Below are 26,804 nucleotides of genomic sequence, written 5' to 3' on the forward strand. Positions count from 1 at the left end.
CACATTTGAAAGACAGGATGAAAAATTAGTATATAAATAAAGCGTTTTAATTAACAGAGCTTTTCCAAAAATGTCTGCTATAATGGAGCCTGTTATAGCCTGGAGAATGAAGCTCTGTAATCTGCTATAATTCCAAGTCTGAGAGTGCATCTTACTTATATGAAGATTTCAGCATCACTGGAATAGTCCATACTCCACTGAATACAGTGGATTTCCCAATAACCTGTGATATTCTTAAGTGTTTTTAACCCTTTTTTCTCACAGAAATTACTACAACCTTTGGCATTGGTTAACATGTTTAGTTACATAATATGAAAGAGTGTCCTTTGCTGATCCTTCATCTTTCATATAATGGCTTCTTAGTGCTAATTGATTTTTACTGATCTTTCAAATAAGTCTCTAACCCAGTGGGGAGGAGAGGTGTGTGGCAGCTTTTCCATAGCAAATTCAAGGTCTTCAAGCTGCATCTTTCAAAAATGATTATGAGATCCCTCCCTCAGCCTCATCATTGTGCTTTGGGGTTGGGCACAATTGGGGAGGAAGAATATATAACATAACAATATCATTCCCAAGACAAATGGATATGACATGTTGTCCACACCGTGTCCTTCCACTTTGGGAGTGGCCTAAACAATCCTATAAGGAATCCTTTTAGAATACCTATAATCATTCTCTTTTCAAAATAATTAAAAGACTTTATGTTAACAGAGAATCATAGCAATTTTACTGGTTTTCTTCATAGGAAGCTGTTTTTGTTTGTTTTTGAGACAAGCTATTTAGCACCTGACATGATATTTGAGAAGGGATCAACTATGGAATGAAAAAGCAGGAATGATTGTCCTCCAAATCTTAATTTTCCTCTCAGGGAAATATGCTATCTTTGTGCTTTGCATTTATTTAAAATTTTGAGCATCTTATTAAAAATCACGCTGATAAATTTGAGAGCTATTAGTAATTTTTCAAAATAACGTAAGATCTGGAATCTGAAGACTAAGAACTGAATCTCAGCTATGTCATTAACCAAATGCCTGATCTTGGTTCAGTCACTTAATCACTGTTCCCATTTACTCTTTAGTAGAATATCCCTTGCCTAATCTAATTCATAGGGCTGTTTTAACAATCAGTGGAGAAATATATATTGAAGTACTGTTTAAACTTTAAAGCACTATATAAATACTAGCCTTTTATTATTCTCATTTCTGTTAGAAGATCACATGCAAAGCTTCTAAAAATTTGCTACCTACATCACATACAGTTTGGATAAGAAAATATAGAGAAAAAGGTTAGATATAGTGCTAAAAAAATAAAATTCAGTTTTATCCTTAAGGGAAGGTGTTATTTTTTTGTAATTTCTCTATAGAACTTTTCTGTCCTGTTGTCCAAAATTGGCAGGCTGACCTCTTAATATTCATTTTGCTAACTGACACTAAGTAAAATAGAAATGGAAGTTCTTCCATGCTCTTCCCAGTTAGAAAGACTTAAAAGTTAGAGGAAGGTGACTGAGAGCATAGAGTCAGTGGAGATTATTCTTATTTGATGTCTGTCTAACAGACAGAAGTCATTTCAGCTAGTGCTTAAACCAAGAGTTCATAGTAGTCATTCCTACTACAGAGTTAAAGGACAATGACTACTAGTAGGCAGTCCAAAGGTCATATGACATCCTACTTAGAGGTGTCTCGCTAGTGGAGGGGCCCTCTATAACCTGAAGATACACAATACTAAGTTTTTCAAAATAATTCACCCCTACCACTTCAAGGGTATTTTAGTTTAACTGGATCCAAGATCCCTTAATTGCACTTCCAAGCAACCATGCAGTGCATTTTAATGACATAGAACAACACTAACAGAAATATGATGTAAGCTATTTGTAATCTTAAAATGTTCTAGTAGCCACATTGAAAAAGATAAAATTAATTTTAATATAATCTGTTTAACCCAATATATTAAATATTATTTCAACATAAAATCCATATTAAACAACTGAGATATTTTACATTCTCTTTTTGTACTGAATCTTTTAAAATCTAAGTATTTAACAGTTACAGGATATCCCAATTCAGACTACCCCCATTTCAAGTGTTCAGTAGGCATATATGGCTAGTGGTTACCATACTGGACAGTGTGGATCTAAAGGATTTTCTGATGTAAACAATTTTAAGATCTTTACATTTTCGTACCTATAATGTATCTCACAATACTGTAAAAATTGGATCTATTTCTGAAATGTATCTGAAAAACATTTCTTTGACTAACTAATCATAAAGGTTGGTATAATCAAAAGTTATTTTTGTAAGTGGAGTAAAGTAATTTAGTTATAAGGAAAAAATTATATAATTATGACTTTCAGTCATAAATTACCTGTCCCAACTTTAATAAGTTCAAAAATCATCTTTAGATTAAAGGGGAACTATTCCTGTATTTGGTACTTGCATTTATTAAGAAAGCCATGTCCCAAATACTACACAATGGCTGGCAAAAAAAAAAAAAAAAAAAAAAAATATATATATATATATATATATATGTATATGTATATATATAGGATAAGGAGTAGATAAAAGGAAGCAATGGAAAACAATTATCTATATAAATGTAAATTTTAGAAGATTTTGGTAGTAGAATATATAAGCAAAAAGGCAATGCACCTTGTTAAACTGTGATGGGGTAAGGGTAGGGTAGAAGATTAATTAGTCCTGGTCCTAATTAAGAAAGTAAAGGGGATTAGAAAGGCAAAACAAAACTGAAACTTGAAATATTATTTCCCTTGGTTAGTTTAGGCTTAAGCCAATCAATTGTCTCTCCCCTTCTGTGGAGGAGGCTGCATTATTACATGTCAGTTGTGTGCTGTAGCTAAGGTGAATGCAATTGTATTAGCCACACTGGACTTGCTTAACCACACACAATACACAATCCTCATTCTAATCTCCTGCTTAAGTTGCAGTGGCTTATTTTCCAATTCAGAAAAGGAAAGGGGAGATGGAGAGGCAGGCAAATTTCATCCCCTTTTCCACCTGTTTTCATATTAAAAATGTCAAATGAAGCTTTCTATAATCTCATGCTTCAGGGCTTAATGCTTATGTCTGATAAATATTATAATTATTTCTATATTAAAGGAATTATGTACCCCAGTATTTAAATTAGCCAGTCATGGGCCAAAGTATCTTATGGAATGCCTTTCCAGATCTGAATTTCATGATATCTGGCCAAGAAATGGAACTGACAGGAATATACTTTAAAGTCTTTAAACCATGTAGGCTATTTTATTGAGCAAAAAATTAACCAATTTGGGAAATCAACCGTGTTCATTATTTCATTATCACATGCTGGGGAAACCATAGGGTACAAGGCACTGTACTAGCTAGACATGATGGGATTTATAGGGTTCAGGTTATTCTCAGACTCTTAAGACCTCCAGGTCCACTGCCAATTCCCTTACCTACATCTGTCACAAATACAATCCTTATACTAAAAAAAAAAGAAATCACTTGGAATACTACTGTCAGTTAGTAGTCAATGGAAAAAAAATACCTGAGCACTAATCTATCTAGTGTCCTTGGAAATTTAGCTGAGATAAAGCTGCTCAAGTGGTGAGCAACTTGAGGCAGTGGCTATGTCTAGCATGGAGGCAACATCGAAATGTAATTTTAATCTTTGCACTGATGGTTTTACAGTTTTGGTGGTAAATAACATCTGTACCCTACACCAGGCTCAGTAACAGTACTTGGCATGACCAACCTTAGTCATCACTTTGGTAAATGCTTTGGCACGGGCCACTGTTGCTAACCACCATCCTGGTGCAGGTCCTTCACATCTGCTCTCCTACGGATGGAAAAAAGGAAGTGTCTAGCGTCCATTCATTGGCCACATCACCTCCAATGCTATCCTTTACTTGCATGCCTTTCAATTCAGGCCCAGGAGAAAATGATTTCATTTTTAGAAAGGAAAGTTAATCAGACAAAGCTACAAGCTACAGTACTCTCTTAGCACAGTAAGACCTGGTGGGATGCAGAACATCCTTAGAGTGACAGTTGAGGGAACTAATCAATAACACATTGCTGAAGAGGATGATTAGGAAGTGTTCTCACAAACACTGACTCTAACAGACAGACACAGTAGCACAGTGGACAGAGCAAAGGTCTTGAGTTCTAGAAAATGAAGTTCTTAGTCTCACTTTAGCTAGAAAGACAGTAATTGTGAAAGTGTTTGTAAACTGTGAAGGGAAATGGATTTTCACCAGTCATTAGCTTGGAAATGTTTGGGGCAATTCTTTGGGCCTTGTTTCCTCCAATGATAAATCTAATAACATACTGATCAAATGATAAAATAACTTGAGCTCTTTGGAAGAAAGATGAAGTATGTGCATAACACAGATTTATCATATTAACAAGAGTAAATTTCCCTCTACCTGGAATGAATGGTCATTTCTCCATTTGTCAATTCAGTACCTCTTAAACTTCATGGATCAGCAATGAATGCTACCTTCCCTGTGAAACAGTCCCTGATTCATCCCGACAGAATGAACTGCTCCTTTTCCTGGGTGCGCACAGTTCAACAAAGACCTTATTTTGTCATTACTTCCTTCTACCTTGTATTCAGTAATAGATTACAGCCATATCCTGCGCTAAAATGTGACTTTTCCAAAGGCAGAGGCTGTCACATTCACTTCTGAATCTCCCTCATCTTCCTAGCACAGTGCCTTGCACAGAGTTGCTGCTTAAAAATGTTCCCTGAATTGTACTAAATTTAGTCTACTTTGGCTTTATGGCATCTTTTTTTTTAACCTCAAAAAAAAAAAACAAAAAACAAACAAACAAAACCCAAAACAACAGTGAAGAGAGAGAAGAATCTTAAGACAAACACATGAGACACATAAAGAATGGCTTCATTCTTTGCATTCCTGCTTTGGAATGCCCACTGCTGATCTCCATACAGTTTTGTCATTGATTGTTATTAGTCAGAGCGAGTGTTAGAAAGCACACAAAGGCGAACAATGTAAAAAACCCACTACACATCATGAAAAAAGTCTCTTTGATTTAAGACTATTCTCACAGTTGCCTTTAGCTTCAACTTTCATGGTGAAACTGGTACTATCAAAGCCAACACAAGCCATATTTGCTTTGCATTATATATGTGAAAGTCAGTACCACCTTCAGACTGAGTCGTGGGCACAGGCTGGGTGTTTACTCATCCAGGGTTTATGGGCCAGCTGGATAGCATCTATGTTGTCTTTTAAGAATTCATATTATTGAAATGAAATTTATGAAAATGAAATTTATGCAACCCAACTGGTTCATTGTCTTCACACTAATAGATGCTCCACTTAGGTCCTTGTTAACATTTCCCACCCTAGCTTCTACCAGATGGACTCTGTTTGTTCTCATCCTAACTGCTGTACTTACACCACTGTGTTTCATTAGCCATATCAGGTCCTTTTGGAAGTACAAATCTTATTTTTATATATTCATTCAGAACTTGTTATTCTGCCTCCTACAGGTCAGCCTGTATATAACAAGTAACAATGTCTTTTGAAGATTGTGAGCATAGTTGGCTAGCTGTAAATTCTAATATTCTTGGGAAAAGGATGAAAATTCAAAAGGACTAACTGGAAGTCAGCTAAATTCTAGTCATACTAGCTTTGTAGATAATGAAGCTACTTACTTCTACATAACTTTACCACATTACCAGCATCATTTGAAAACTTAGATTTTGTAGAGTGTCTAAATACCCTAACTTGTCACACTCCCATGTCAGCCTCTTCTTGTTTTTGAACATTTCTACTCTAAGCTTCCTGCTGTACTCTTGGCCTGTGCTTGTTGCTTTATACACCTTTCCCTTTAATGGTTGGCATTCTGACTTTCCCATTCCCATTGCTACTTCTCTTGACTGAGGGACACTAGCCTTTTCATAGCTGTTGTGAAAAAGGAGATGACCAGAAGAAATTCACCTATTTGGTGGCAGCTGCCACCAACACACAGAAGCATTCACTCAAGATGGCTTAAAGGAGACAGTGACTCAATGTATGACTGGAAAATAGAGGAATTCAGGCAAGTGTGAAAGGAATTAATATTTTCTAATAACTCCTCCAAGATGACTGGTTGCTTATTAGTATGTATTTGACTTAATTATTTTCAAAACTGGCTATTTTCGGAGGAGGAGGAGGTGTGAAGCAAGAAGGGAAGGGAAAATTGTTTTTATAATCTCTAATTAATACAAGTGCTTGCTATCAAAAAAAAACCCTTCATTTGAGCTATTCCTTTTCACTTTTTCCTACTGGGTGCATGACATTTTGGAATTCTTGGTTTCAGAAGCAACCCAAAAAAGATAGAATTGCAAACTTGCACATCAAAAATGAAGGAAAAAAAAAAAAAAGAACAAGAAAGCATCATGATTTGGAACAAAAACCAAAACAGACTAAAACAAAAAAAATACAAGAAGCAGCAAAATCACTGAACCTAATTCACAGCATCTTTTTGAAGACAGGGAGGTTAGTTGGTTAAATATCACAGTAGTTACTATCTTAGGTTTGAGAGTTTAAATGTTTAAGAATGCACATCCATAGCGGCACATGTAGAAGAACCATGGTAGCCAAGAGAGATCTGAACTACTGCTGCCTGGGCCATCCTGTTCCAATCAACATGGATTTCCAGAGTTGCTGTTCTATGGTAACTCTCAGTGAGAGAGACAAAGAAATAGAACACTTTTAGAAACCAAGCAGAAAATGTATGGGAATACAATACCTGGAAAGTTTATCAAGCATGTTGACAAGTTTCATGGCTTCATATTCTTTTTGTTCTTCTGTCATTTCATCTATGGGGTTTGGCATTGGTTCCTCTAAATGACCAGTGATAAGATTAATGCTACAAAAAGAAAAAAAAGTTATGCTGTATGTTTTCAAATTATGCTCTTTCTATACTTTTCTGGTCCAAGTTGTAAGTTACAATAAGAAAGAGTATAATAGCCAAAAAATTGGCAATAGCAATTTTATGGTATAGAACTGCTATAGGTATTTTTTAAAAATTGACTTTTCCTACTAGTTTGCTTTGGGAAATGGGTGACAGCTAACTTGCCAACTTTTTTTTTTTTTTTAAAGGCATGGCTGCTTTTTAAAAATAAGGAATTTGGTGCCGTTAGGATAAATATCTTTGGATGCACAGCTTAATTAATTATATAGGGGACAAATGATTTCAGAGAAGGAGAAATCTATTTTGTGATACAGCATAAAAACAAATATGTCAAAAAAAATTGGAAAAATGATGACAGAGAGGTTGGAATCTGAAAATGAAAGCATGCCAATTTATAATCTCAGGAAATTAGTCCGTTAGTGAGACCACAGAAGGCAATGAGTGTTTAAATAATAGAAGATAAAGCAGAAGAACAATTTTAGATTTGATCTAACCTAGATTAAAAAATGAATGAAATCTAGTCTACCAAGAGACAGGTATACCATCTGGCTTTCTGGAAACAGATTTAATAAAGTACTTAAAATTAATACATTCCATAAACTTTGTATGAAGTTCTAATATCAAACCAAGCTATCCTCTCAGATAAAAGCCACATTTTTTTTTTGAAGAGGTGAAATAAAAGATAATTCTTTCAATGGCTGCTAAATATCTATAGTTTAAACAGCTTTCTAGGGAAGCAGACAAGAGGTTATAGCATTTTCTACCAGCCAAGTACAGACAGTATGTTTTTAATGATCAAATGAAATATCCCTGCAAACAGCAAATTGCCAATAAATTACTTTCTAGGGTCTACAAACACATACTTTCAGGGGCCAGGCCTTAAGGATAAGCAAGTGAGTGAATTGATCAAGTATAAATAATGTAGAGTGTGAGCACTGGGGTAAAATGGAGAACAGCACTAGCCTAAATGGGGGGAAAGAATCATGTGAGCCCAAACTAAGACACTGCAATCAATTAGATCCTCTGGTGGCTAGCTTGCCCGCCCTGCTTAAGACCTTTACTTGGACAAGTTAACTTTCTTTACTGAGCAGGGCTTCTCTTACTTGGAGCAAAGGCTAGGTCACTGGGTACTATTACCTGTTACTAAAAGATTTCTTTTTCTACATTCCTCAGTGGCTACCTGACACACAGATTCCTGTGGAAGGACTCAGTGCTCACCATCCTTAGGAACTGGATCTAAAACATGTTTTGCCATTCTTGCATAAGATCTTTGTCTAGAGCCATGGTTAAAAAACTTTTTTCCTTCAAAGCAAGGAACCCCGCACCCTTCTTATTTTAACAGATGAAATCTACACAGAAAGCTAATTTATGAAATAGACAAAAGTGGAACTGCCCAGGCAGAAGAGGCCAGGAGTGAGAGCCCAGAACCCTTCTGTTTGTCCGCACTCACTTGCTTCCTCTTAAGGTACCCCCTAAAAGGCACTTTCAGGAACTCTGGGGAAATAGTGTGAAAACCCACAGGCTTGTCAGTGATTCTGAGCCTTGGCTGTACATTCGAATCACTTGAGAAACTTGATAGTGAAGAGGCCTGGGTCTCACTGGATATCAACTATATCTGTTTTTGTTTTTTTTTTTTAACCCCCCCCAGGTGATTGTGATACACAATGAGGTTAAGAACCACTGGGCTACAGTACCTACTTGAGATACTCATTGTGTGCCACTAGCCCCTCTCCTTTTTTTTTTTTTTTTCAGGTGCTCATAAGAGAAGAGAAAAAGGCCTCTGAGTTAGTGACCATTAACAAAAACGCTAAATGGGGTCATCACATTTCCCAGAAGTCAAGAACAAAGAGGACCCAGACAAGGCTTCTGAGAACTACAGGGCTTTCAAGAAGTATCTAGATGCCATACTGAAAATTCAGTTCCACTATCCATCTGTTATTTGCTTAGGCATGTAACAATGGTATATATTTTCACTGGTTTCTTTTCTGCTGCCTGCTAAATTAGAAAAACTAGTCTTATAAATAAGTAAAGGTGCTTATTATAGGCACATACCACTTCCCAAGCAGACAAAGGAAATAGGGCCTTAGAAGAAAGCATAAGGGAAGGTAGTAGATATGTTAACTATGTAGATTACGCTCATTTGTCCCTTGAGAGAAGGCTTCTCTCCTCAAGTTCAATGGAAGGGTGACTTAAAAAATCAGATCTACAGATAGTTTTAGCATATAATGACATTAGCACAAGCCATCATGTGCCTCAGGGGAAAAAATAAGTCTCAGGAGGACATACTGGTCAGCTTTGTGTATTGTGGATACAACAGCACACAAAGTCAGGACATGAATTCCTGGACTGGCACATCTGATTCTTTTCTTGGTTCTCTTAAGGGCTTAGTGGACATGATATCTCTTCCATAAGCTGACCTCAAGTTTTGCTGCTGCTAAAATGATTTAATGGCTTGCTCTGAAATTAGCTACTATAGTCACAAAATTCTTTGTTCACTGAGCATAAAAGTAGCAGCCAGAAATTCACTCTTACAGAGTAAGAACTTACCATCCTTTACCAATGCAGTAAAACATTCCAAATCCTCAAAGTCACTCCAAGGATTCAGGTTTCATTTTTTTCCTTTAAAGACACATTTTTTTTCTCCTGGTACTAGAAGAATGTAAACAATGCCACAGAAAACAAAAATTGGGACACTGGACTATGCCATTCTCTTACAGGTAAAATGCCAGTTGTGCTGGGGGCAGGAGGCAGGCTTGGATACTATCTCCCCTCATGCTCCCCACTTCAAACCAATCTCATGTAGTTTCCCTACCCAGAGGAAGAGAAAGCAAATAGTAGTCACCACCACAACAATGGAGTGAGGTTTCATAAAATAGATGAGTTTTTGGTTGGACAAACACTTGCTACCTTTATAACCTCAAACAGTACATTGTCTGAGTCTTAACTTTTCCAGGTTTCAGGATCTTAACACTGAAATTATGGGACCGGTTTTTTGTTCCAAGGCTCTGACTCCTAAGATGCTTTAAGTACACTAACTGGTGGATATTTTATTGGGTAATATTATATTTATCATAATTTTTCCCACCATGTCTCTGCTCCCCTCCTCCATCTTTGTAGCACTCTAATCCTGTGATTATGTGTCTTCCAGTTAGGTGACAAGAAGTATCTGAACTTGTATCTGTGTATATGTGTGATATTTCATTGAGAATTCTGTATTATATAAGGCCATTATATGAACTGACAGCAGCTATGGGCCTGGAGACAAAAGCATTAAGACATACTAAAAAGATATAAGTATATGAACATATGCATCAAAGCTGAATTATATTTCAAGACTTTTGTCTTCAAATTGTTGCCTTATTTGGCCAACATCAACAATACTATACTAGTTCACTTAACAAAAAAAAGCGATTAAATGTTCCCTGAGCTGTATGGAAGTTAACTTCTAGCTCTAAAAAATGCGGGTTACATTTTATTCAAAGCATTATGGTTAATAAAGAGGCTATAAGGTCAGATCCCTGCAGGGGCTAGGCAGATAAAATGAATGAAAAAATATGTTATCAGATCAAAGGTATGATCTGATATGCCTGATATGACAGGGACCACAGCCACTCAACTCCATCAATCAGCTGCCATGTGAGAATGCAGGCCTAATGTTATCAGAACTTCTGGTTTTTCAAAAGAAGTTAGAAATCCAAATTTTCATCTGAAATATCTGAATTCTTATTTTAAGAAGCACTATGTAAAACAAAAGAATAAAAACACAAAACCAAATAACCAATGCAACGTCAGGCAAGTCAAGCAGAACCTACTTGTGGGCTAAATGTAGCCTATGGGGTGACAATCTAAGAAAGGGATCAGGATTTATGGGAAAAGACATTTGTGAGCCCAGACTGTCAGGGAAGAAGAGGGCAGGTGGGGTGGGAAAGGAGACATTATATGCAAATGAAATTAGAAATGCCTTTCCAGGAAAAACTCTCCATAGTATCTGCCGCCCACAAAACAATAAAAAGAACAGAGTGGATATTTACCATATCCTGTTTTTCTTGAACTCCATTCCCTGGCTCCCATTCCCCAACTACATGTATAGCTTGGTAAGGGCAAGGACCTCAGTTGTCTTGGTATCCTAATGCTGAGAAGGGGCTGACAAACTTATTTATTCAACAACTCAAAATATTATTCAACAAAAATTTACTGAGCGCCTACAGTATGCCACGCATTATTTTGGGGACATCTCAGTGAACAAAAAAATTTCTCTCATGGAGCTTTATCTTTTAGTGGGGAAAACAGACTAAATGAATAAGTAAATTATATGGTATGTTAGAAGGTGCTAAGTGCTATGAAGAAAAAAGAGCAATATAAGGAAAGAAGTACAAGGTGGTGGGTGTAGGTAGGAATTGCAATTTTTAATAGGGGGCAGAATAGGCTTCACTAGGAAGATGGTGTTTGAGTAAAGACTTGAAGGAGGTGAGGGAGTGAGACACGCGGCTATTGATGGTCAATGCAAAGGCCTCAGAAAGAAGTGTGTCTGCAGCATGACAATGAAGAGCCCAGTGTGGTGATAGCACAGTGAAAAGGGGTGCAAGCACACCACTGCAGTGACTTTGGTTTTTAGCCATTGTAGAGTTTGGGCAGTGATAACGTCTGACTTACATTAACAAGAATTACGCTGGCTGCAGTGTTGGGAACAGACTGAAGACTCACAAAGGTAGAAGCAACAAGACCAGTTAGGAGGCTAATTTAAAATGATCCTGGAGGGAGATAAAGTTTTAGCTTGGACTGGAATAGTAGCAGTGATGGCAGTAAGGAATGACTGGATTCTGAATGTATTATGAAGGTAAAGCCAGAATTACCTGACAGATTTAATTGAATCAGAATGAACTGAATAGAACTTACAGCTTTTGGGGATATCAGGGTTTATAAAAATATTTTTTCTTTCCTTAATTTTCTGCTTTGGTTATATCAAAGAAAGATAACAGATGCTCCAAGAACAGGGAAACCATGTGAAGGGCAAACTCATCTCTCCCTTTGATTGGCTTGAAGAAGAATATATATAGCAGTTAAGACAAAAGCTTTGACTTCATACCTGTTAGGACGGCTATCCTATTGAAAAAAACAACACAGAAACTAGTAAGTATTGGCGAGGATGTGGAGAAATTAGTACGCTTATTATGCATGGCTGGTGGGAATATAAAATGGTATGGAGCACCTCAAAAAATTAAATATAGAACTGCCATATGATCCAGCAATTCCACTCTGGATATATACCCAAAAGAAGTTAAAGCAGGGACTTGAACAGATATCCGTACACTCATGTTCCTATCAGCATTATCCACAACAGCCAAAAGGTGGAAACAACCCAAGTATCCACTGATGGATGAACGGATAAACAAAATGTAGTATATACATACAATGGAATGTTATTCAGCCTTAAAAAGGAAGGAAAATTTGACACATGCTATATAATATGGATGAATCTTAAAGACACTAGTCACAAAAGAACAAATGTTCTATATGATTTCACTTATATGAGGTCCTTAGATTCTACTTATATAAGGTTCCTAGTCAAACTCATATAAACAGAAAGTAGAATGGTAGTTACTAAGGGCTGTGGGGAGAGGCAATGGATAGAGTTTCTGTTGGGGAAGATGAAAAGTTATGGAGATGGATGGTGGTGATGGCTGCACAACGTTAATGTATATAAATTCCAAAAAAACACCAGCTCTGGAGTTAGGCCACCTGACCACTCATTAACTCACAGACATGTCCTGGAAACCACTGATCTTTAGTTTCCATACCTGTAAAATGGGGATAACCTTATCCCAAAGGTTTGCTGTGAAGATTAAATGAAATAATATCAGGAAAGTTCTTAGAACAGTACCTGACACCTATTAGGTACTCAGTAAACACATCAGCTATTATTATTAGCATTAAGTGAGCTACTTGCTAACAAATAAGTCAGAAGGCCTTTGATGATCCAGTGAGTTAATCTATTAAGTTAAATCATCACTATGGAGCTGCAGGGGCAGTCCTCATTAACAAAAGAAGACACACAACAACTAGGTGTTTTGTGGAGTTTGCTATGGTTAAATCCAGACATAAGACAGTTTGGAGACACCAGTTAATAATGGTGACTGAGGTGAAAATGTCTCAAGTAATTTGAGAGTTACCATACAAATGTAAGACTGATTCCACATTAAAGAAGTAGAGTAAGTTATGAAACAACATCCTACTCCAAGTATTTGCATCCTATTAGCAATGCGAAGAAACAGGGTAATGGGGTATAATTCTTTCACTTATTTTATCAAATAATAAGTGTCTATCATGTATCAGCCATACAAATAGACAAACTGAATACATATACATACACAAATACCAAGCTGCATGTAGGCAACTTAAAAAGCTCCAAATTATCTTTTTAAATTATAGTGCTTTATAATGCTTCCTGTGTTGGGCTGCTGGATTAGAGTAATATCCTTGATATAAAGAATATAGAAAATTATGGTTGTGAATCTATAGGAAATGAAGCCTAAAGCAAAGCTCAATACTGTAGTTCAGCTAACACACCTCTTGCTGGCCATTTACCCAAATTAAAATACCAAAGAACAATTAAAGAATTCAACTTTGAAAGTGTAAAACTAGTGTGACTGTAAATATCACAAAGGCTAGTTAACCAGTATACATAGCAGAAAGGGCAAAGATTTTACTTTCAAGTCTAGTCTTTAGAGGTCTGAATTTAGGTTGTGTTTCATTGCTTACAGTAAATAAATTCCAGTTCCTAGAAATGCTAGTTAAATCCTATTACACATAAATATATCACCACAGTCCAAACTAGGCAAAGAGAAAGATCTTCAAGTCCTAGTTTGTGGTTCATTTACTTCAAGAAGTATTAAAACCAAAGATATTTTTTCATTTGTATAGCCCTATCATATGGAGACAGTTATAATGGAACTTTACTTAAAGCAGCATGACAAAAGAAAAAGTCTTTTGTGCTGAAGAAACTATCTATACTGCTAAGAGATATATGTTCAAGAAGGAAACCATTCTTGTGCTTGCTTAGTTTAATGATTTTAATCTTTTGGGTGTGATTGTGAGCTAGTGTGGGGTGTTAAGAATATAAAGAGGTATCCTAGAATTCTGCCCTCCTTGGCCATCCCTTCCTTCTGCCCCTCCACAGCACAGCCCTTTAAAGATACTTTTTTTGACCCATCGACTCCTATATAGCATACCCTGCCTGAAAGCAACTGGTCTAAAATGAGCCAAACGTCATTAAATACACATCTTTCAATTGATGCTCTGAATGCTGTACCAATACCACCTATAAAGTCAAGGGGCCTCTATGCTCAGAGGCATAAAAGAAACAGGTATGAAAGTTAGAATTTAGAAATTTGGTTTCTTTCTGATACAGGACCAAAGCTTATCTGAAAACCTTAAATAAACACAGCTAGACATACACCAAAAACCTGTGTGGCGTGTAACTTGATTCTATGTGTGTATTTTGTCTAAGTGTGTTAGTTGTAGAAAGCCATTTCCAGTCCATTAAATACATTTATTTTGACACAAAAAAGACCGTTGTGATATTAACTGTCTCTCACAGCCTGAATGTATGCTCCATACAATTCTTAGTTTCAGATTCCACTAAAGGATTACAGGTTACCCTGGTGCATTAATCAGAATCCACTTGCATTTCTGACAATGCAATGAGGGCCAAGTGGATGAAGGATACTTTCTCTGCTTCTGCCAATACCAGCACTGTGAATAAATGCACCATAAGAAAAGTAGACTGTGATCCTGGGAGTGCTGACTGGTGAAGAGTAATCAGCGGGTAGGGGAGTAAGAGATTCTTTCAGATGCTGACTTTCTAAGCTTGACTAGATTGGGAGGTTTTCATAACAATTTTCGTAACAGTTTTTAAGGAAGAAGTTCTTTGAGCTCTGTGGATCACTACACAAAGGACTGTCTTGCTTGCAAAGTGCTTTGTTCACCACTCCTTCCGTGGGACCATTTTAGTAAGTATTTTAAATGAACAAATGAAACATCCCACCACACTGTTTCACCTGAAAGAGGCAAGAAATAAACAGATGCAAATCTATCTGAAGGGGGAAGATGTGATGCTATATGAGAAAAACATACACATGTAATGAGCAATGTTTAAGAAACACAGCAAGATTTCACAATGGTGATTATTCTGGCCACAGTAACATACCATTCCTATGAATGGTACTGGCCAGATCCAAAGGCTGAAAAAGATTTCAACCAGGGATGTAAGGCCTAAGTATAGAAACTTTCTAAGACAGAGAGCCATGACAATAACAATATCAAACATCATGGTCCTTGATTTAAACAAACGGTACTCTATTGAAATCTAACATCATTTCCATGATGTAACACATTTCTGTTTCCCATGTTATTGGGAGAGACCCAGTGTTCTTATACTTTCTCTGAGCCCCTTCTTGCTATAGTAGCATTCTTGTGCTTGCTAGATATATGACCATCACTGTTACAGAAGTCATCTACCAAACAAAATCAACAATACACATTGAAATGCAATGGTATCAGCCATCCAAGAGTACTCAAGAGTTTTATACCTTAGTTGACTATGTCCACATACCCTAGGACACACTGAATGCTGAATGTAATTTCTACCTTCATTAAAAAATGAGGCTTTTCAAGTGGTGTATTTTAATGTCTCAAATAGATTTTCTTTTACCTTCTGACGACCCATTATTTTCATGTAAATAAGGCACAGTCTATATTTAAAGAAGGGCCTAATTTTGCAGATAATGATTTTCAGTCCCTGATCAACTACTACATAATTCATACCACCCTCTAGAAGACTGTCAGTAGAAAACATAGCATATATTAATATCATTATTGATAATGTCGTATGGGGCATCCTAACGTTCAGTAATGAAAACCAGAAAACTTGAGCTTAAATGACTCCTAATAAGTGAACACTATGAAATTTACCTGGGGTTGGAGTTGAGAGGGGGATGAAAGGATTGGAAGGGAAAAGAAGAGAGAGGCGGTTTGTTTTGGGATAAAAAACAATCAGTGTCTTTAATTTGTAAGCACTGACTCAGGGAAAACGTGACAGAGTCTCCGGTTTGCCTATCCAGCATACTAATGCCTCCGTTAAAAGATGATTCCCTAAGTATTTGATTAAACCCTACCATAGAGCCAGACTTCTTCCCTTTTCCTGGTAATGTGCCTTTTGCTTTATTTTATTGACTCATAAGGGCTTTTATGCAAGAGGAAAGATCAGAATGTATGGAACCTACATTTAGATTTCTGAGAAAGATGGTAGCATCAAATAACCAACTTAAATACTTGGTCTTGGTTACACCTTATAAAATCTCAACCTATGAAAAGGAAAGCACAAAATAAGCAACAGTATCTTTTAAGTATATGACGGTAGATATTTATTAACACTACCTCTTTTAATACTTAGGAGAGGATAATGAGCATGTTGAAAATATCATGCAGCAGAACATTTCCTGCAATGTTATCCTTCCTCAATCACTTGAAGTCATTCTCTAAAGCACTGGCTGTGAAACTGCCTCTAAAAACACTATTAAAGAGAAGGCTTCCAAATCCACAAAAGAAAAGAAATACTTGGAAAATGAAAGACAAAGGAAGTGAAAGGCAAATAACCAACTCAAAGGCAGACATAGCTAGATAAAAAGAAATGTGATACTATACTTTGGTTTTGCATTTTTGTATTCTTCAGTGTCTGTGTCCTCATCCTCTGAGTACCAATTATCTCCTCGTCCTCCAGCCAAGAGGCCCCTGGCCGCCAACAGTCCTGCAGCATTCCCATAGCCGGTGTACTTCAGCAGGCTATCCACTGCAAAAACAGAATAGATTTTTAGACAGGAAACAGGAATCCTTGGGTGCTCACTATAATCACCAACTACACCAACACAGGGAGGTTGGAGATATATGCCACAGCAATAAATCTTAAAATTGAGAGGTTTTCAAAGTGTGGTAGTAGTAGTCTCTGAGGAGAGACTTTTTTTCAGGTATCAGAAATTCAAATGGAGCTGTTTCGAATATACTTTGTGACAGGAGTGGGGCCTTTGTGACCACAGGGCCACCCACGGGGTAAAGGGTGATGTTTTTAGTTTCTGATCTCAAATATTATTTCTTTATCCAGTTTCAGAGACATGATGACTAGAAAGTTAATAAAAGCCAGACTGGGATTTTAGCACTTAATGTAAAATCTTTCTTATTCCCTTTATAAGAATTGGAGGGAAGGAGTATAAGAAATAAGAAAACTTGAGGGTATTAGCAAATGGGATAGGCTAAGTTACTGCTTTTTCAAAGAAGTCAGCAACAATATGTAAGTACATGCTACCCATTGAGAAGGCAGGCCCAGGAGTTGCTGGATTTTAATAATGGTTATACCACTTACTAGCAAGTTGATCTTGGGTAAATTATTTTGCAGCTCTTTACTCCAACTGTCAAATCTGGAGAATTGGAATAACATCTACCTCACAGGTAAATACATGCAGAGTGCTTAGAAAAGTATCTGGTACAAAGTAAACACATGTTCTTTTTCCCTGGTAATATTAGGTAAAACGTAAAATGGCAATTTTAGGCTTATCTTAGTCAACAACGACTACAACCAAAAAAACCCAGTGAAGCGTTTGGGGCAGGTCCTCTATATTACTTGTCATCAGTTCATCAATGTAAGGGGAACCTTAAACTGTAGGAATTTCTTGATTTCTAAATACTTTAAAGGAAGGTACTAAGCAGTCACTAGCAGCTTTATTTAGAAACACTTTCTTTTCTTTAGGTACAGTTTCAAGGTGAACACGAGAACATTCAACCAAAAGATAAAAAATGGCAAAAGTTACTTAAGGCTTTCAAAAAAATATGTCATTCTAAAGACAACTGTAGGAAACAAAACAAAGCACTACATATCTTATCCACATATAAAGTCTTCCATAAAATCTACATCTGAAATACTACCATAATTCAGATAACTTACCTTAAAAAAGACAAAATAAAGCTGGAGAAGATTCAGAAGAGGGCGTTTAAAATGACCTTGGGGACCTGTAAGGGGCAGTGGATAAGGAACTAGATGGGTAAGGAAAGGGGATACATACAATCAGTATGAAATCATGAAGGGCATGGATAGGATGTAGGGTGAATAGTCCAAGATAGAGCTCTTCATTAAATTTTCAAATACTTGAACTGGAGGGTACTTCCCTTGACACTGAAAACAGGGAGTTTAGAGGCAAATAAAAGGAAGTCCTGCTTTCAAAAGATGCTGCAAACTGGTGAAATTCGTACAAGAGGAAATAAGGATTAATTATGTAAGTGGATTAAATAAAGTTTTACACTAGTCACTTTCAACTATTTTCTGAGTTAAAACCTACTGGTAACTGTGGTCTCTTTGGTAATAATTCTCAGTGGGTACTGAGTAGAATGATTAGAATTTAATGAGGGGTCATGGTATAATCTGAAAGCCCTCTGAATAAATCTGATATGCCCTCTCTTGCCATCAGTGCCTCCACAAGATGGAGTGATTTAGATAAATTAGTGGACTCTTAATGAGTTATTACGGGAAGTGACTATCCACTGTATACAGGTATTCTTAATATTCATGACCTTGATGACATGGTCAGATACAAAGTCACTGAGGCCGAAGGAGAACAGATCTTAACCCACATGATAATGATCCATTGTAAGTTTTTAAACAAGGTTTATTTTTAAACAAATAAGGATGTTTAGTGATTCTAGAAAAGAAATATTAACTGAAATTGTGAAAGTCCAATTTGAGATGATGTGAATAAATGGTTTAAATAAGTATACCTAAAAAATATAATAGCAACAGTAAAAAAAAAAAAAAAAAAAAAAGAAAAAGAAACAATGTAAATAACCACCTACAATGGCTAAAGATTAAAACAGTTTAAGAATGCAGAGTTTATGAAAGGCCAAAACAGATTAAAAAGAAGTCAGCAGAACACTAATTAACCTGCTTTCTTATGCAGAAAATCCTCCTGGAAGTTAATAATAGAAATACCTAGCATTTTTACGAAAATAATGTTTACTGCTCATTCACTGGGACAAACATTTTGTGCCAACTCTGTGTCAGTTTGAGTTTACAAAGACTATTTTAGACATACCTTGCCTTTAGAATATGTAGATGAGGCTATAGCCAATAGTTTAAAAATAAAATGAACTTTTGCTTAATAAGATAAAATACTTAAAAATGGAGGTTGGGGAAGAGGAGACAAATGGACTACAAAATCCTTACAGTGAGAGGCATTTTCTTTGTGAAGTTCTGACTGACATTATTTGGTGGAATGTTTCTAGTGACTTTTTAGTCTATTTTCAAATATACTATAAAACATCCTATTTGATATTGGGAAAGTATGAAAGGAAAATGGACTGAATTTGGATGTTAAGGTGAGCTGCTAAGGCAAACAAAAGACCTTCTGGGTGGTCCTTAAAAAATAAAAGAAACATAAATGTATTTTTTTCCCCACAGTACTCATCCATGCAGTTAGGCGAAACTGATGCAGAAGGAAACATCAGCATTCAGTCAGAAAGTTGCAAGAAATATTTCACCATAATTTTATCAGGGTGCTGGAGGGCACTATGAACAGAAGAAAGCAACCACAGCAGCACAGTGCAAAGTCAGAACTGCACTGGTAGAAATGGCATTATTGTTTATACAAACATGGGTTTTATCACACTCTACTATGAAAACAACAAAGGGGGGTTTGCTCTCTTATTAAGGAGAAAGAATGGCAGAGTCAGATTCTACCCAGAAACCATCCCCCCTTCTGTTACACAGAGAAGGATTTGCAGTCCTTTTCCTTTCAGTTAAATACTGTGAGTTTTTGAAATCCTATGCTCAAAGCTTCCTCAAACTTGTCGTCCTATTTCAGTCTCACACCCTTCCATTCCTTGTTCCACAAAACTACCTATTATATCTTTGTAAAGCAAAAATATGATGTTATCACCTTCCTGGATAAAACCTCTAATATCTTACTCCCTAAAGGCTAGAGCTCAAGTTCTAAAACAGGGCCTAAAGGGATCCTCATTTTCTAGCCTCTGCCTTATTTCCCATACTCATCTCCTGTTACTCCTGTGCACTATGGATTCCTCACACTTTGAACTAGTCTCTTTTCTTTACATACCAAGTCTGTTTCACATTTCTCTGACCTTGTCCACACCAACTGATCATTCCTTCTTCCAGGTTGCTATAGTACCTGGCACATTCCTCTCTTATAGCACTTACCACACTGTACTAAAATTATTCCTTTATGTGGAGAAATCCACAAGATAGTGTATTCATCACACTGAATTCATAGAGGGCACAAATGTTTGCTCTTTCATTAAAGATTTAAGGGTACTATCTGTAAGGTACTTTGTTAAACACTGGGGATCCAAGCACCCCAATGTTCATAGAAGCACTATTTACAACAGCCAAGAGATGGAAACAACCTAAATGCCCATCGACAGATGATTGGATAAAGAAGCTGTGGTATATTTACACAATGGAATACTACTCAGTCATAAAGAGAATAAAATAATGCCACTTGCAGCAACATGGATGGACTTGGAGAATGTCATTCTAAGTGAAATAAGCCAGAAGAGAAAGGAAAATACTGTATGGTATCACTCATATGTGGAATCTAAAAAAAAAGACACTTATTTGCAAAACAGAAACAGATTCTCAGCCACAGAGAACAAACTTGTGGTTACTGAGGGGGAGGGGATAGGAGAGGATAAATTGGGAGTTAGAGATTTGCAGATACTAACTGATTTATATAGAATAGATAAACAACAAGTTCATGTTATATGGTGCAGGGAACTATATTCGATATCTTGTAGTAACTTATGGTGGAAAAGAATATGAAAATGAATATATGTATGTTCATCAATGACTGAAGCATTGTGCTGTACACCAGAAATTGAAACACTGTAAACTGACTATGCTTCAATTAAAAAATACATATATACAAAAAAATTGGGGGAGACATGATCTCTGATATAAAAAAACTCAATGTCTAGAATAAAACTTTGACAAATAAAAAGTCACAATAGATGTCAAAAGTATTAAAAACAGAAAGTAAAAATGGTACAAGGCAGAGAATGATGAACTCTGCCTCAGACGATCTTCACAGAGATGACGCTTAAGGTGACCTTCAAGAATACAGAAAGCTCACGAGGCTAACAGAGATGGGAGAGACATTCCATGCCAAAGGACATCTGCCAAGCCATGGAGATATGCCAAGAAATAGTGCAGGTAATGAGGCAAAAATAAAGAATTTCGTATGATTAAGCAGAAAGTGTAGGGTAGGAGAGAATTTAGAATACACTATAGAGGTAGGCCATGGAGGTAAAATTTAGATTTTATCATGCAAGTAACAGAGAATCACTGAAAGCTTTATGAGGGGGAATGGCAAGATCATATATGTATTTTAGAACAGTCCCTCTGTTAGCCATGTGGGAGACAGAATGAAGAAAACCTGAGGGATATGATTATTTTAATAGTTTATTAAGATAGACACAGATTTGGAAATTCCCCTCAAATAGGCTGAAGCAGAAGCCAAAGGAGGGGAATGAGACCACTCAGGGAGCAACGTAAGTGAGGACAGGGTTAGAAGATGACTTTAGGGAATACTGGCAATTAGATGTGGACAAAAATAGCAGTTAGCAAATCAGACTTTAAACAACGAACAGAGAGGTGGGTCAAAGGAAATCTAGTAGTGTGTGGTAGCACAGAAACAAAGACAGTGGTTAATGGTGTCAACTGTTAGGAGAGGTATAATAAGACAAAGACTAAAAATATCCATTCCTTTTGAAACTTAATTTGTGATTTTCCTGAGAGCATTTTCTGTGGAATCTGGGGAGTAGGGAATTGTGGAAAAGCCTTACTTTCAGCAAGTTGAAGCCTGAGTGGGTAATAAGGATCCTGAAAAGAAGAACAAATCAGTCTTTCATGCTAACATGTGAAGGACAGTGACATGAAGATGTACAAAGACTGAGGAAAACACAGGGAGAGTTAACAAACAAAAGGCCAGAGGGTAACAATTGATGGAACAAGGCTTCTGAGAAGACAGGAAGAGAAAAGATCAATGGGAGGGGGAGACTGTTTAGCTCCAAGCTAAAAAGACACCTATTCCCCTGAAATAAATGAGACAAAAATAAAGTTATAAAGGTGTGGGGCTATGTGCTGAGGGAATCCAAGCCTTAATTTACCTCTGTAATTCAGCGCCTACTCTACAACATACCTAACACATACTGGGAATTATGAATGTGTTAAAAGACTGGGGGGTTAGGGTGGAGGAGAAATCCCACAAAGGCAGGGAGTTGTTTTACAAATTATTTTCTTTTCTTAAACTAAGTAAGGCCTGTATTTAGGCTCCCTGTAGAAAGTACACAATTTGCAGAGCAGATAATTAAAATTCAGTTTTGTCGGGGTTCAACAATACAAGTTGGCAGCATGAGCACATGTTTGTCGCTATCAGTTGGAGATACAGCTTAGCCTGGCATAGATGGCACTTGGATGGCTTTTTCTGTGCCAAGTCTTCCATAAAATTTTGCTCTTTGTATCTTACCCACTTAATTTTTCCTTCTTAATCTTACCTCTGTGTCCCTAATCCAACTGGACTGCTGTCTCTGCTTACTGGTGTGACTAAGTGCCTAGATCATGGTGCCTTAACTTTCAAACTTAGCTTTGAGTGTCGTTAAGAGGAAAGTTCAGTTATTCTAATAAACTATTTTAAATTTATTTCATTTTGATATAGTCTGCCTCCAAACACAGCCAAAACTCCCAAATCTGATGACTTTAAAGTTGAATATGGACTACAGACTTTCTTTTGGGGGGGGGCGGGGGCCGGAAGATTTTAAATTAGAATTAGTTGACAGCATTTAAAAACTGGGAGATTTTATGTCAAAATCCAGAGTGCTGGCTTCTCTTGAAAAATCTAGAAGATATGGTAACACTGGCCACACATTCAAGGTAGTAATCAGCTGGAGCTAAAAAGGAGCAAGGTCCTCTTTCCAGTCCTCCCCAGACCCCTTGCTCCTCCGCTCCCAACCCACTGTTTCCTCAACAATGAGCTAAGTGTCAGTTTTCACTTATCATCTTATGTTCAGTCCATTTGACTTACTTTATTACTAGCCTTGCACTTGCAGGCATCTGAGTTTGCAATCCTTGATAAAGAAAGTAAATAAAATGAGGGCAGAGATCTTGGATATCTTGTGTACCTCTGTATTCCCTGGGTCTAGCTCAAAAAGTATTTGTTGAATAAGTGAATTATTATTTCAGAATACATCTACTAAGTTTAAAATCAAATTGGAAGGAAAAGCATATGAATATATATGGGTTTGTTAATGATCAGTTGAAAAAGATGCAATTTTGCCAACATGGGTTGGCTTTGGGCTCAAAGTTAGGACTATGAAACCTCAAATACTGGGTCCTGAGGGGAAAAGCTAACCATTTCAAATAAAAAATAATTAACAAATTCATTTATAAATGTATATACCGTATTCGTTATGATGTTAACTCATTAGTAAAGTGATTAGATATATAATTTATATATTCAGATATATAGAATTATTTAAGTATATATTTAGATATATAATTTACATATTTAGATATGTAGACATATAATTATGGAAGAAATAAACTTAAATTTTCCCCTCTTAAAAATTTTACAAGTACACAAGAAATGCATGCTCAGTGAAAAAAAAATTACAAAATATAGAGAACTAAAAAAAGTCACCAGTCATCCTACTACTTAGACTTTACAATGAATAATATTTTGATGTATATTTTGATAAACTTTTAAATGAATAGATACATGTGTGGTTCAGACTTATGCATATACATACATAATTATACTTTAAAAACAGCTAATTTCCGACCTCAGAAAAATTTATTCAATTCAGCCAGTATTTAAAGAATATTATATGCAAGGCACTATTCCAGTCACTTACTTTCAAGATATAATATCAGTGTTTTTTTCAAAGTCATGAAATAATTGAATTGTTTAAAAGTAGATGTTAAATAAACTAGTCTATGATAATAGTTGAAGATAATTACAGTTAACCTTTGAACAACATGGGGGTTAGGGGTGACAGCCCTCCATGCAGTTGAAAATCCTTGTATAACTTTACAGTTGGCCATATGATCCAGCTATCCCACTTCTGGGCATATATCCAAAGGAAATGAAATTAATATCCCCAAGAGATATCTGCACTCCCATGTTCACTGCAATGTCATTTACAACAGCGAAGATATGGAAACAAGCTAAGTGTCCATCAACATATGAGTGGATAAAGGAGATATGAGTATGTGTGTGTATATATATGCACGTGCGCACGTGTGCACACGCACACACACACACACAGAGCTGACCCTTAAGCAACACAGGGGTTAGGGGCACCCTCATGCAGCTGAAAATCTGTGTATAATTTTATAATTGGCCCTCCACATCTGCGGTTCTGCACTCACAGATCTAATCAACTGCAGATCCAACCAACCACGGATCATGTGGTACTGTAGTGTATATTTATTGAAAAATATCCACATCTAAGTGGACCTGAGCCATTCAAACCCACGTTGGTCAAGGGTCAACTATGTATAAAATGAAATATTATTTAGTCACCACAAAGAAGGAAATACTGCTATTTGTAACAACATGGATGAACCTAGAGAACATGAATGCTAAGTGAATAAGCCAGATGGAGGAAGACAGATACCATATGATCTCACTTATATGTAGAATCTAAGGATGTCTCTATAATTTTGTTCAGATGACTGCAGAACCTGGAAAAGCTATTGCTGCTACTGATGCATAACATACTGCTATTGGTCTTTTTATATAAAAAAATACATATATGTATATATATATAAAATTTGAATTTTGGGAAACTTTAGCTGTGCTGTCAACTTTGGAAAAAGTATCCCAGTTGTACTGTGTTTGGTTGGCATTGTACAGAAATTAACAGCCATATTGGTCTAGAAATGTTAAACATACTTTTTTCCATTTGTACAGGGGTAACACACTGTGTTAAATATGTAAGGTCTTATCTACATGGGTTTGATTGCAGAAACTTTAATAATAAAGTATCCTCTAAATAATAAAAAAAAAAAATTCAAACTCATAGTAACAAAGAGTAGAATACTGGTTACCAGGGGTTAGAGGGTAGGGGAAATAGGGAGATCAGGTCAAAGGGTACAAGTTATAAGATGAATATGTTCTGGGGAATCTGATGTACAACATGGTGACTATAGTTAATAACACTGTATTTTACACTTGAAATTTGCAGAGAGTAAATCTTGAGCATTCTTACCACACACACACACACACCAGAAACACACACACATGTTTGAGGTGGTGAATGTATTAATTAACCTGACTGTGGTAATCATTTCACAATGTCTAAGAAATCATCATGTTGTATACTTTAAATATATGCAATTTTATTTGTCAATCATACCTCAATAAAGCTGGAGAAAAAATAATTCAACTGACTTAATATTTTGAGAGAAGTGAGTGAAGCTTTCCACCTCCAAATTAACTATCTCACACAACTGGGATACTTGAGAAAAGTGAAATATAAAATCTACTTAGTTGAAGTTTTACACTAGTACTTTCAATAAACAAGGAGATGAAGAAGGAAGTAGTTAAGAATATCTAAATAACTTAGTCAAAGTTCCTTATTTAGATAACTTGCCTTTTGCAGAGCAAAATAACCCACACAATTTTAGGAAATATTTTAAATTCTTAGCTGTATCTCAGAAGACAGTCACTTTATATATACCTATAAAGTAGTACTTATTACACTGTAGTATAGTTACTTTTTAATTTCCTCTACTTATGTCTTACCTTTATCTCAAGGGTAAGGGGTATATGTTATGCATTTATAGCTCATATTCAATAACTATTCATTGATTAAAGAACTTAGTTAGGAGCCCAAAACTCCTATAACTTTAATTCCAAGAGGAATTAAAAAGGAGAACTAACTCAGGCCTTTGCCTGGTTATCAAAATAGTAGCATCTGAATTACTTAAGCAGATTTTTCATAATGGTTCCAGGCCCTGACTCATCAAGATCAGGAAGTCTGGGTTAAGGGTACAGAAGGCAAAGTTAAATGTGAGCGTGTTTGGTAGTGTATTGGCCTGCATGTCTCTCTGAATTCAGAAGCATATAGAAAATGCTTTTAAATTATTAACTTTTATTATCTCCTCAAGCCCTCTAATGGAACAGATAGGGAATAAGCTCCAAAAAGAGCGGAATGAGATGGCCACTACTAACAGAAACATTTCTCAAATTCCCTCAGAAAGATAAAAAAAAGTAGAGGGAAAAGAGTTTAACCCACCTCTTTCTTTGCAGAGGACGAAAAGGAATTCAGCAGCAATTTGCTTGACTCCAAGGTCAACGTGTGTCATGAGGCGCACCAGCTTATTTCTTACAGTTGAGCCAACTTCAGGTCGATTTGTCACATCCCTCAATGGTGGTAAAACCTAAGGGCACAAATGCAAAACCATCATCAATCATAAGTACTAAAGTAAGTGAGAATGGTACCATCCAAATAATTAGTCTTGCAATGTCTACAGAGCTTAGTTTCCTAAGTGGGGAAAATGTTTAAAAATAAATAGGTTTGCTTCCAAATAAAATAAAACTAAACAACAACAAAAACCTCAAATGATTTCATGCTTGTAATGAAATTTCATTTGAAGAGAAACATCTCATCACTGTACCACCTGATGTAGTCAAATCCATTTCTGAGTTTTTACTTTTTTCAGCACTTGGAATGCCTCTGCTGCCTCTATCAAAATCCATTTTAAAGTTTGGGTCAAATTTCTCTTTCTTCCACAGAGACTTCCTTAATATCCTGACATACTGGTTTTTCCCTTCTTTTAATTCCTGC

At 36.3% G+C, this 26,804-nt stretch overlaps 1 protein-coding gene and 1 long non-coding RNA gene across 7 annotated transcripts in view; one reads left to right on the plus strand and one right to left on the minus strand.

Moving 5' to 3' along the window:
• Nucleotides 1-26,804, minus strand: part of RIC8B (RIC8 guanine nucleotide exchange factor B) — a 97,498-nt gene that overhangs the window by 8,621 nt on the left and 62,073 nt on the right. For 3 of the 6 annotated variants that reach the window (XR_004324646.1, XR_004324647.1, XM_032493400.1), the window contains exons 7-9: nucleotides 26,253-26,397; nucleotides 16,602-16,746; nucleotides 6,735-6,854 (exon numbers count right to left, since the gene is read on the minus strand). Coding sequence is in view for 3 of the 6 variants with exons in the window: in XM_032493400.1 (XP_032349291.1) it covers nucleotides 6,735-6,854; nucleotides 16,602-16,746; nucleotides 26,253-26,397 (410 nt within the window). In the remaining 3 variants the exon portion in view is untranslated. Of the gene's footprint in view, nucleotides 1-3,732; nucleotides 3,817-6,734; nucleotides 6,855-16,601; nucleotides 16,747-26,252; nucleotides 26,398-26,804 lie in introns of all 6 variants that reach the window. The other 3 variants (XR_004324645.1, XM_032493401.1, XM_032493402.1) reach the window with 2 other exon arrangements.
• Nucleotides 1,457-18,791, plus strand: LOC116667678. Its single transcript, XR_004324649.1, has 3 exons — nucleotides 1,457-1,467; nucleotides 5,157-5,158; nucleotides 18,059-18,791. It is a non-coding gene; the product is annotated as an uncharacterized LOC116667678 (long non-coding RNA).

This window comes from Camelus ferus, chromosome 12 (genome assembly GCF_009834535.1).
Source record: "Camelus ferus isolate YT-003-E chromosome 12, BCGSAC_Cfer_1.0, whole genome shotgun sequence".
Classification (NCBI taxonomy): domain Eukaryota; kingdom Metazoa; phylum Chordata; class Mammalia; order Artiodactyla; family Camelidae; genus Camelus; species Camelus ferus.